Genomic DNA, 12,469 nt, shown 5'->3' with positions numbered 1-12,469 from the left:
CAATAATTGAAGCGACTGAGGGCAGCAAAGAGTTCAAAGCAGGGAATTGAGCGGGGATGTGAAGTTAAACGCGTCCTCTCCCGCGGAGGTCCAGAACCAGCCCCTGGGAGCAGGGTGTTTCCGAACAGGAGAATGTCACTCCCATGTGTGTGCAGTTCCAACTAGCTTCGAGCCGGCCGAGCGGGCGAGGCCGGTTCCCGTTCCGGCTGCGCGCCGGTGATGCGGGCGCAGGTGTTGGACTTCGTGGTTAGCGATCGGGTCTTGGTGACAAAGGGAAAGAGCGTAGCCGGGGCCGCACTTTGGGCGGCGGGTCCCCAGTGGCGCTCATAGAAGTACCACAGTAGTTGGGGCATCTCATGAAGGGCTCAGCCCAGACTCCTGCCAGGAAGTCTCGGGCTTTGCAGGCGAGGGAGCAGGCAGGAGCTTAGCAGGCTCTCCGACTCCCTAGGTACTCGGCCCAGTGCAGAAAGGTGAGGGAGCGTTGGCAGCGGCAGCAAACTGCTCCCCAGATGTTGGTCTGGTGAAAGCAAAGTCAGGGGGCGTTATGCCACCATCGGCGGGAGGCAACAGAACAGGCAAAGGATGGTACGCTGGTTTGGTGGTGATGATCGCAAAGAGCGCACAGAGGTTCTGAGGTGTCTCGGGGTGGTCTTGTTGGTATAGCAGCCGCTTAGGAGCCTGGCACAGTGATCGCATGTAGCGTCTCCCAGGTCATCGGGTGCTGCGTTGGCGGCCACAACGGCGTTCCTGTTTAGAATAAGCTGGGGCCCGGGATCCTCTAGAGAGATGCGTTCCATCTCTGGGATAGGGTTAGTTTCTCCTAAGCCATTCCATGGGAGTGGAGCCTGCTCGGGTGAATGGGAGTCCATGGGAACCTGTAGGAAGAGGGACTGAAAACATACCCCCCTTTCCCAGGTTGAGGGGGGGGGGGCGGAATCCCATGAGGCTCAGTTCTAAATGAGGATGGCGGAGGTGGGATCGAAGTTAGTGTTTATATTTAGTATGGGAAGGAAGAAGGCTTGTTTGCAGCCTGTGAAGGTTGCTTTAATGCAACCCCTCCTGGGGGACGCCTCCTCTTCTCTTTAGTTGTTTGACAGGGGAGGGCAGGTAGGTAAGCGGCCCTGGTGGGAGTAGCTTCAGAGCGTCATCAGGGTGCGTCAAGGCTGAGGGTCCGAGCCTGGTGAAGGAGGAACAGGCGAGTCCTGGGGATTGTGGGTATACATGCTTAATCAGCAACACAAAGGGGGCTTTGGGGAAAGCACACCTTGCAGGAGGATCAGGTCACATCAGGGGAGAAAATGAAGCAATCAGGCGATTAGAGGCAAAGTCCCTTGCACACACAAAGAGAAAGGAAGAGTTTTCTTTGCAAAGGAGTTGCAATCTTTACGTGACAGTGGCCAAATACAGGAAGCTGGATGGTGCTAAATTTGTGATCCGAATTATCTTGGGGGGGATTGCAGTCCCTTGAGAACGCCTTCCTGTATACAGGCGGTTCGGCTGGCATATAACGCTAGCGTGGTACTGGTAAAGTTACCCGGGCTGAGCCATCCCATAACTCCAAGCGGGTTTCTATAAGCGGCATAATGGCGTGCAGCCTTTTAAACTGGGGCCTGTCACAGCCAGTGCTGCGGTGATCAGGGCAGACCCCAGATTTTTAATCCAGGGAGGGAGACCCAGTCAGCCAGTTGGCCCTCCCGGCCTTTACTGGTGACGAAAACAGAAGGGAAAGGGGAGGGAGGGGAGACAGATTTCCTGTGGGGGGTGGGAGGCAACAGGAGGCATCGATTGGAATCAATGATCCGGTGGACGGGTTTCTTTACCCATCCCAGACCAGAGTCGGTTGCAACCTGACTCCTTGAGGGTCTCTTCCCAGAGATTGACATGGATGTCTACAAGCGATGCGTGGGACTGTATCAGAGCTGCCTGGGGAGTCCCTGGGCTGTTGACCGTGGCCGAGTGGATGTCTGGCTCCGTCATGAGGTTTTGTCTCCCCTAACCCCCAGATGTGCGGGCAAGCCCCTCGATTGAAGCCACTGGGCAGGAGCCACTTTCGGCTGCTCGTGATGACGGTAACATCAGCGCCCGGTGTCCACCAGGCCCTTGAACTTACATCTCTTCTATGGCGAGCTTAGCCCAGATATGGTGGGAGCTCCCGATGAAGCGTCTCCACCGGCTAAGCTGACGGTGGCGTAGGCCTGCGCCGCATGTTGGCCGCTGCTGGGGCCTCGTGAGCTCCTTTATTGGAGTGCGGCAGCCCGGGCAGCGTATGGGGCAAGAAGAATCAGCTGAGCCTGTAGCCTGGCTCAGCGGGCAGCTCCTGTGGGATGTTTGTCCAGACCTGGAGGTGGATGGGTCCTTGTAGTGCGTGGAGTCGATCACTCCGGGGAGACGATGAACAGTCCCTGCTCAGCCCGGCAGAGGCCTTTGGCAACACTAGCCCAATTGTCCCGGTAGGGATGGGCTGCGTCATACTGAGTTGGGGCGACAAGAACCTCGTGGGGGGGAACTTAAAGGGGATCGGCAGACTGGCCCATGTGGAGCCGGTGAGATACCACTGTGAGAGGGGAAGTGTGGTTTTGGCAGGGGGGGCCTTGGCATTTGGTGCTCCTAGTACTCTCCTCCTTGGTCCCTGGGCTGGGGAGAGGCTCGAGGCGGGAGGTTTCCCGGCGGGCAGTCGTCTCTCCAGTGGAAGCCTTCTGACAGCGTGGGCACTGGGTTTTGGTGGCCTTCTCCTCCTCAGGGGAGGACCCTCCTCCCTCCGAGGTTGTAGGCCCTCATGGGCTACTGGCTACACGCCGGAAGTGTCCGGGTCTACGCCGGAGTTAAAGTAGCGTCATCCTGAGACCCGTCTCCGCCCGATTGAAGTACTGGCGGCCCGAGGAGAGCTAGCTTAGTGGCCGGAGGATCCAATGTCCTGGCAAGCTTTAAGCATGTCGGCCAGTTCAGGATTTTTTGCCTAGGCCATTGATTGCCCTCGCGGCACTCCAGCCAGAGCACGTTCTCCTTTAGAAGTATGAGGAGCTTCGCTTTGGGCCTCCTAGCTATCTACCTGCCTCTTGGCTTCCCTGGAGCCTGTTCTAAATTCAGCATAGGGCTCTTGGGGTTTCTGCGGATGGGAGGAGAAACTCTATACAAGGATTGCCAGCTGGCCGACATTGGGGACTTTGATAAATGCCCTTTATAGAAGCTACTCCAGAGGCGCACCGTAAGGGGTGGCCTCAGAGCAGGACAATCTGACCGTTGGGGTTGGCAAAAGCATCGAAGCCGTAAAGCTGAGCCCGGCGGTGTAAGCGCCGCTTTCAGAGATGGCGACTCTGTTGAAGCATTGCTGGCGGAACTCACTTCCCCAGACCACAAAGTGCGCAGGGGCTCAGGGCATCGCGAAGGTGGTTTTCCAGTCATCTGGAACCATTAGGTGGTTCCTTGCGATGGCTTCCAGCATGCCGCCTCTCGCGTAGGGGCTGGTGGACTCCTACGATCGCATTACTTTCGCGGAGCTTCGGTAAGAATATTATAGCTCGGGGGGGGCGATTTTCGCACAACCCACGCCGAACTATGCCATCCTTCTTGGTATCTGTGAAGTGGATGGGAGCAATAATGTCTAAGAATGTCGGCATGCGTCTTCCGTCAGGGTTTCCTTCTTCTGCAGATGTCGTGGCTAATGCGGCTCTGCGGCGTTTTGAAACCAGCGCCATTATGTGGCGCTTGGCGGAGGTGCAGTGGCTTCGGAAAATGAGAGAAGCGGAGCAAAGGAGGGGCGGCTGAGCCATGGGAGAGTTTGAATCTGGGTGAATGGGCCGGGGCAGAAGGAGGACAGGCGTCCAATTTGAGTGGATAGAGAAAATTCGAGGGTTGAAATTGAAGGTGAAAGGTCGAAGGAGGGCGCCTGGCAAGGGAGCCCGTGAGGGTCTGCAGGTAAGGCTGATGGCGACAAAACATTGTCTCCGCAGTCAGTAGCAGCGACAGCCGGCGCTGATGGAGGCCTCTGTCGTAAGAAGTGCGCTCCGATGTTTTCCCAGTCCTTAAGATTCCAATGTCCCCCCTCTGGGTACCATGGACACTGGGCTTCAATCTCTCACTCAACCAATTTGCGTAGCTCCCTTCTCTTCTGGGGGACCCTGCCGCGATTTACGTTAGCGCCTTCAGCTGCGTCAACGTGCTTGTCATAAGCCCTGCTTTGCAAGCTCCCATACTCACCGGGTGTTCCCGTCGGACGAGAGAGTATCCCACAGAGGGCCGATGTCTCCTGGATCACGCGCCGATCCAGAGGACAGAGAATGCAGCAAACGGGGTCCCCCTGGATCGCGCCGATCCAGCTGACTTCGTATCCCTGACCCTTCCCCGAAGCGACGGTGAGCAGGGTGGAGGTTAGGAGGATTCCGGTTTTCGGCACCAGCTTGTAGTGACCGCAGCGGTCAGCGTAAGAACGGTGAAGGCAGACGCCGGAGATAACATCTGGTGGAGATGTCGCCAGCTTGGCTGGGGAGACGGAGGTCCGTGTTCCTAGCGAATCTCCCGTCTACCCGGTTCCTAGCACCTTTTGTTGTTACTCTATCGGGGGATGTGGGAGGGAGGACTGGGGGGAGTCGCGGGAGAGCGGGAGGTCGGGAGATCATCAGGTGATGCATGATCTCATCTGGCTACGTGCGGAGAGGAGCGTCACAGCGTCTGAGCCTAATCCTCACCTGGGAGCAAGATCATTGTCCCTGCGCCCGGTGATTAGAGCCAGACAGTTCCACGACCACCTGTGACTCATGGGGGGGATGAGGAGTGGGGGTGCGATGCAACCAACAAGGCCGCGGAGTCCGTTGGCGATATAACGTTCTACTACGACACTGCAGTCGACGATGCACTACTACAAATTATCATTTTGAATTTCAATGCAAAAAGTTCCATTCATACAGTTACACATCTCTTAGGTACATGACCTTTAACAAAGTAGCTGGCTAATCTCCCAAAGCATATCCAGGATCATTACTATTTAGTAATTTTACCATTGATATTTTGGGCCGGTTTTACCCTTATCGATGGTAATAAAGGAGAAAACTCTCTCTCTGTGCGTTTGGTATTTTTGGACAATAGTATAAAATGTGATCAATGTTTACCGACTATGGTGAGACAGAATGGACATACTCTATGTGTTAGGGGCCGCTTCTCAAACCGACCTTGCAAGAGAGCAGGTGAAAAAACATTACATCTGGCTCTGGTCAGTATCCGTCGATGTAAGCTTTTTTCTGCAATGGGGTTTTGGGGGCATCAGGAGGGCTTTCCAATACCCCTCCTATCCACGCCGCCTGAAGCCCCTTTGAAAGCGGGCACGGCTGTGTGAAGCTCCCCCAATCTGGATTGGCCTGGAACTTTATTTATTTATTTATTTATTATTCCACTTTTATACCGCCCAACCCTCCCGAAGGGAGCTCAGGAGTTCACAACATGTCACAAATAGAACGAGTGGATATATTAAGAATTAAAACAATTTAAAAGCAGCATTCAGTTACATCGAAGTTAAAATAAAGATGGCATCGGCTATTAAAATCTCTACATAAAGGAAGGAACAAATGCGGGCTTTAGTTGTTTCTAGGCACCCTATCAGCTGGCTGGACTCTCCAAAAGCCCGGCCGGAATAACTTTCTAGGTCTTACAGGCCCTCACGGAACTTCGTTAAAGGTCCCGCAGGGCCCGGACAATAGGAGGAAAAGAGCATTCCCACCAGGCAGGGGGAGCCAGGGCAGTAAAGCCCACAATGGCCCTAGTAGGAGGCCAAACCGCATCGCATAGAGGGGGCTGGGATCACGAGCTGGAGGTTAGCACTCCTGCTGAACGCCCACTTGAGACCGGCGTGGGGCGTATGGGGCCAGAGCGGTCTCTCTCGAGATCACGAAGGTCCCAGACAGCGTAAGGCCTTAAAGGTTAACACCAATACCTTGAGAGACAATCGAGGAACTCAACTGGAAGCCAATGCGAGGCTGATGATGCAACGACGGGCATGATGCTTGGTCTCTAAAGGCACCTCCCGTGAGCAAGCGAGACGCCGCATGCTGGACCAGTTTCAATTTCGGATCGAAAGCCGCAAGCGGAAGGCCAGCGTAGAGCCGAGTTGCAATAGTCTAGCCTGGAAGGTGACGTTGCATGGATTGATTACAGTGGCCAGGTCCGCCTGGGAGAGGAAGGGGAACCCAGTCGCCGGGCAGCCGAAGATGAAAGCAACCCGGGTTACATGGAGCCACCTGGGTCTCCATTGAAAGAGACGAATCCCAGGTGGACCCCCAGGCTGCGAGATGGAAAGTGTCGGTGCCCGATGAAACCCCCCCCCACACGGCTGGAAATCCCACGGCTAGCCAAGAGAATCTCCCGTCTTCGTTGGATTCAGCTTTAACCTGCTCTGCTTCCAACCAACCAGCTACCGCCTCCAAACAGTGCTGCTGTAGAGGCTGCAGGGGAAGTGACGGCTCCCCCCCTCCATGCGACCCAGGAATGAGCTGGGTGTCATCCAGCATATTGTGGTGACAGACCAGCCCAAAGCTCCGTACCAGCTGAGCAAGGGGTGCATGTAGATGTTAAAAACAACAATGCCCGGGGGACAACAAGAGAAACCCCTGAGGCACTCCACAATAAAGTGGGCACCGTCGAGGAAGGCCTGGTCCCTTTACATACCACACTACTGACCCCGGTCGAACGGAGGAAAGCGAGGCAATCCATTTGAAGGACCAGTGCCCTGCACTCCGGAGCTCGCAACCAGGCGATTGGGTCAAAAAAAGGTCATGGTTTTAAGAGCCATCAAACTCTGCGGTAAGGTCTAATAATACCAGCGGCGTAGATCCGCCTCGGTCAAAGCTGCATCACGAGGGCTGATATCTGTATGACGGCGGCGAGGGCGAAGTCTCCGTCCCATACTTAACCACGGAAAAGCCCGGACTGGAAGGGATCGAAAAGCCGATATGTCCTCCAGAAGCCCTGAGAGCTGCTCCAGCACCACTCTCTCCAATCCCACCTTCCCAGAAGAAAGCGAAAGATTCGAGAAGCGAGGCGGTAGTTGGCTTGGATCACTAGGATCCTAGCGGCGGTCTTTTTTTTAAGAGTGGTAGGACCACTGCACCTCCTTCAACCCACCAGGAAAAGCTCCTTCGAGGGAGCTATTGATGATATTCAACAGATGGGGTGCAAGTGAGCTCACCTCGGCATGTTTTAATGAAGCCAAAGAGGGTACGGATCAAGAAAGGACAGGTAGTAGAGTCTAACAGCAATGCCAGGACTCTGCAATCGACGAAAGCGACTTGGGAGAGCAGAGGAAAACTATGGAGCCCAGGCCCGAGGGGCCAGAGAGGCGCCAAAGGGAGCCTCCAGTTAGCCAATTGTCTCCAAGGTGGGCGGGAAGGTCCTGTAGCGAATGACGCGACTTTATCCTGCGAAATAGCTCATAAAAGCCTCACAGCTAATAGCCAATTGGGCGTTTTTTGAACCCTCAGATGTGTTATTGAAGGGTGGAGAGAGATCGAATATTATGGAACAATTGTGCTGGGGCCCCATTAACAGATGCTTGAGAGAGGAGGAGAAGAACACTCTCTAAGCCTCCTTCATACATCATGCATCATATGAAGCCTTCATAATAAGCGTCCTATAAGATGTTTCGCGCGAGCCTCGTCCGCGAGACTTCCTCCACACTTTCGGCTCTAGCCGTCCTAAGCTCCACGTTTCAAGCTTGGTACGCAGCTCCCTCGGTTATTACCAACGGAGCTAACCGAGGGCAACGAGGGTCGTAGAGGGCGTCGAGGGCTAATTAACAACCTCGATGGCATTGGAAAGGCGGGTATTCCAATCCGCCACCAGTCCATCAAGATTGCTGGTGGAGTTCAGGATCCATAAGAGCATTCAGGAATCAACAGGATCCATAAGTCTCCGCGGGCGAGCATAAATCCACTGCGTCGCCCTAGACAGGGGGGGAGCCATTCGCGACATGCTCATCCGAGCCTTCAGGGCATGAAAGTGGTCAGACCATGGCACTCTCTATCATTAGAGGATATGACCCGCGTCAACACCTGACCCGAAGATCCAGGTCCAGTGTGGCTGACCCGGCTTCATGCTGGAATTTGGGGCCAAGAATTTGCACCAAAGAAGAAGAGGCCAAGCGTCGCATGCATGGATTGACACACCAGCGGAAGGTCTAAAGAGGCCGCCCGAACATGAGGCGGTAAGCCCGACATGGGACGTTGAAGTCCCCCAAAACAATAAGCTTGGGGAACCGCAACGCCCAGTCCGCCACCACCTCCAGCAGCCGCGGCAGGCTATCCCCTGGGGCGCTAGGTGACCGGTACACCAGGAGGATAGCCAACCTCTCCGATGCCAACCACTCCAAGCCGACACACTCCATACCAATGACCTCCGGGACAGGGAGTGCCCTAAAAGGGATGGAATCACGGACGAACATTGCCACGCCGCCACCCCGGCCCTGTGTTCGTGATCGGTGGAGACACGCGAAACCTGGTGGGGCGACCTCGCCCAAGGCTGTATTTTTAATCTCTCAAATCTTTTAATGCTTCTCATGTTTGCCCCCGTTTGGACCCTGCTGGGGTGGAAAGGCAGCATCAAAACATTTCTAACCATAATAACTTTGAAGGCTTCTTTTTCAACCATCAGCAGATACTTTTGGCTGCAGAGGCTGAGTACGTGAGAGGCGAACCAGCCAGTGTTGGCCCACCATATGTAAGAGATCTGCAAACTGTGTGCATTTCTCCTCGCATTATCCATGCTGGCAGCTGATGCACATGTCGGTGTTTCTGTGTGCCTGCTCTCTTTGAAGCACAGACTGAAGAGCTACAGATGGACTGAAATGACTTCAACAACAATGACCTTTATTGGCATACAAAAAAACCAAAAAATTACAAAAGAAGAAGAAGAGGAGGAGGAGGAAGAGGAGGAGGAGGAGGTGTTTGGATTTATACCCCACCTTTCTCTCCTGTAAGGAGACTCAAAGGGGCTTACAATCTCCTTGCCCTTCCTCCCCCCACAACAAACACCCTGTGAGGTGGGTGGGGCTGAGAGAGCTCCAAGAAGCTGTGACTAGCCCAAGGTCACCCAGCTGGCATACATGGGAGTGTACAGGTTAATCTGAATTCCCCAGATAAGCCTCCACAGCTCAAGCGGCAGAGCGGGGAATCAAACCCGGTTCCTTCAGATTAGAATGCACCTGCTTTTAATCACTACGCCACGATTCGAAATTACTAATCTCAAGAATGAAATTTGCAAGGTTCTCACCAAAAAGTGCGTCAGAGCTATTCAGGAGATATGGAATTTTATAACACTCTTGCCATTAGGAACACTGCAAAAAAATGGAGTTCATATATTTCATCCTTATCTTATCATATTTGGGGCATACAAAGATTGGTCAAGTGTTTGGACAGTAACCAAATCACAAGAACAAACCCGTTTAGACCGTTCCACATTTTTGTATCTTTCATTCCAAAGAGCTGATGGAAACACATTACATCGTGTGGTGGCCAAGGCTTTCCTCTGGGTGGGATTAACCAAGATGCGAAGATATGCTGAAATGACTTATTTTTTTATTTTATCTTATTAGACTTATATCCCGCCCTTCTTTGACCAAGCTCTGAAAAAGTGGTACTCGAATATTAGCCCTTGTAGCTGACCTCAAACTTCTGTGTCCCAATCACTGGGTTTCCCCTCGGTAAATCCGGAACTTGCTAGTTTCACAGTTGCTGCCGCTAATTGTGAGTGGGCACACGTTGTAATGCAAGCTGTCCCTGCAGTAAAGGCGGAAGTGTCAACTTTATCTTTCGCTGTTCAAATGCAGGTCCTGTCTCATAAACAAATCAAAATGTGTTGTGTTCAATTTTTAAATCTATTGATTTTGCTGACAAGTTTGCAACCAACAAATGGTAACCCCATGGGGCAGCAGTGGCGTAGGAGGTTAAGAGCTTGCGTATCTAATCTGGAGGAACCGGGTTTGATTCCCCGCTCTTCCGCCTGAGCTGTGGAGGCTTATCTGGGGAATTCAGATAAGCTTGTACACTCCCACACACGCCAGCTGGGTGACCTTGGGCGAGTCACAGCTCTTCGGAGCTCTCTCAGCCCCACCTACCTCACAGGGTGTTTGTTGTGAGGGGGGGAGGGCAAGGAGATTGTCAGCCCCTTTGAGTCTCTTACAGGAGAGAAAGGGGGGATATAAATCCAAACTCTTCTTCTTCTTTTCAAGGCAAGAAACATTCAGGGGTGGTTTGCCATTTTCGGCCTCTGCGTAGTGCCCCTGGACTTCCTTGGCAGACATTTCCAATTGTAGGCCTGTACAAACGGGACGGGCTTCATCTTAACCAAAGAGGAACCAGGCTGGTGGCGCTCAACATTAAAAAGGTGGCAGAACAGCTTTTAAACTGATCACTGGGGGAAAGCCAACAGGAGCTGAGGTGACTTCGGTTCGGAATACAGTATCTATGGGGATGCAGACAGAGAGGGAGGTTTTTCTAAATCAACCACATACAAGCGAGGAACATAGCAATGTGCATGTGAGCGACAGGGATAGATGTCTACAAAAGACTTGAGGGGTAAAGCACATAAATCCCAGGTTAAGGACAGGGGCAAGGGTATACAGGAATTGTCTCTATGCTAATAGTAGAAACATTCGACCTAAAATGGGGGAGCTAAGAGTGATACAAGAGTTTTGAAGGAGGGACATTGATATAGTGGGCATTACAGAGACATATGTAATTGGAATGAGAGGAGAACCAGTGGGATGCTGTTATACCAGGCTACAGGCTCTATATAGGAAAAGGATGGAAGGACAGAGTACATTGGGGAATTGGAGTTGCCCTTTACATCAAAAGAGAGCATAGTATCACATAAAATAGATGTGCAAGGAGAGCTAGTTCCCCTACAGGAATCACACCAATGGATATCAATACCAGGTGTGAAGGACAGTTTAATAATAGGAATATATTATATACGTCCCCCTGACCAAAGTGCACAAGAGGATTCTGAGGTTGGAAAAAAAGAAATTAGAGAGGCCAACCAAAAGCAAAATGTAGTGGTAATGGGTGATTTTAACTATCCCCATATAAACTGGAAAAATGCATGTTCAAGGTCATAGTAAGGAGAGAGCATTCCCTGGATATGCTACAATGACTGTGGCTTAGAGGCAGATGGTTGTGGAACCAACCAGGGGAGAGAGTGATCCTAGATCTAATTCTGACCTATGTGGGACCCCGGGACACAGATTGCAGGAAGTCAGTGTTGTTGTTGAGCCCGATTGGGAACAGCGACCACAATGCTATCAAGATTCAGTATCTCAGCATGCGAACAAGTGGCAGCTACTAATGTAGTTACATTCGGTGCAGAAGGGGAAATTTCTCAAGGGTATGAGGGGGATAGTGCTTGGGAAGCTGAAAGGGAAAATCAAGAGAGAGAGTTAAAACTTGTCCAGAAGGATGCTTGGAGGTTATTTAAAAACACAGTAATAAAAGCTCAGCTGGAATGTGTTCCACAAGGTTAGAAAAGGCAGCACCCAGTCCAAAAGAAAGCCACCATGTAGTTTAACAAGAGAGGTTGAGGAAATTATCCAAGAAAAAAAAAAATGTCTTTTAGAAAATGGAAGTCCAGTTTGGCTGATGAAGAATATGAGAGGGAACACAAAGGGTGGCAAAAGAGAAGCAAGTTAGCTGTAAGGGAGGCAAAAAAGGATTATGAGGCACGCATGGCTATGAACATCAAGACCCGCCACAAACCGTTCCTCAAGTACATCAACAGCAGGAAGCCAGCAAGCGAAGCGGTAGGCCCGTTAAGATGACAAAGGAACAAAGGGTGTGCTAAAAGATGGCATCCCCCCCCCACCCCCCCCCCCCCCCCCCCCCCCCCCCCCCCCCCCCCCCCCCCCCCCCCCCCCCCCCCCCCCCACCCCCCCCCCCCCCCCCCCCCCCCCCCCCCCACCCCCCCCCCCCCCCACCCCCCCCCCCCCCCACCCCCCCCCCCCCCCACCCCCCCCCCCCCCCACCCCCCCCCCCCCCCACCCCCCCCCCCCCCCACCCCCCCCCCCCCCCACCCCCCCCCCCCCCCACCCCCCCCCCCCCCCACCCCCCCCCCCCCCCACCCCCCCCCCCCCCCACCCCCCCCCCCCCCCACCCCCCCCCCCCCCCACCCCCCCCCCCCCCCACCCCCCCCCCCCCCCACCCCCCCCCCCCCCCACCCCCCCCCCCCCCCACCCCCCCCCCCCCCCACCCCCCCCCCCCCCCACCCCCCCCCCCCCCCACCCCCCCCCCCCCCCACCCCCCCCCCCCCCCACCCCCCCCCCCCCCCACCCCCCCCCCCCCCCACCCCCCCCCCCCCCCACCCCCCCCCCCCCCCACCCCCCCCCCCCCCCACCCCCCCCCCCCCCCACCCCCCCCCCCCCCCACCCCCCCCCCCCCCCACCCCCCCCCCCCCCCACCCCCCCCCCCCCCCACCCCCCCCCCCCCCCACCCCCCCC

The 12,469-nt window shown here is 54.5% G+C and overlaps 1 protein-coding gene across 1 annotated transcript in view; it reads left to right on the top strand.

Annotated features, from left to right (window-relative positions):
• Positions 1-2,456: 2,456 nt before the first annotated feature.
• LOC125445929 (Fanconi anemia group J protein homolog) overlaps positions 2,457-12,469 on the top strand; it is an 85,060-nt gene continuing 75,047 nt past the window's right edge. The window contains exons 1-4 of the mRNA XM_048519370.1: positions 2,457-2,543; positions 3,257-3,358; positions 3,459-3,502; positions 4,219-4,352. Of these exons, the coding sequence (XP_048375327.1) occupies positions 2,457-2,543; positions 3,257-3,358; positions 3,459-3,502; positions 4,219-4,352 (367 nt within the window). The remainder of the gene's footprint in view (positions 2,544-3,256; positions 3,359-3,458; positions 3,503-4,218; positions 4,353-12,469) is intronic.

Source organism: Sphaerodactylus townsendi, linkage group LG16 (assembly GCF_021028975.2).
Source record: "Sphaerodactylus townsendi isolate TG3544 linkage group LG16, MPM_Stown_v2.3, whole genome shotgun sequence".
Taxonomy (NCBI): Eukaryota; Metazoa; Chordata; class Lepidosauria; order Squamata; family Sphaerodactylidae; genus Sphaerodactylus; species Sphaerodactylus townsendi.
This window is presented reverse-complemented; position numbering and strand designations above follow the sequence as displayed.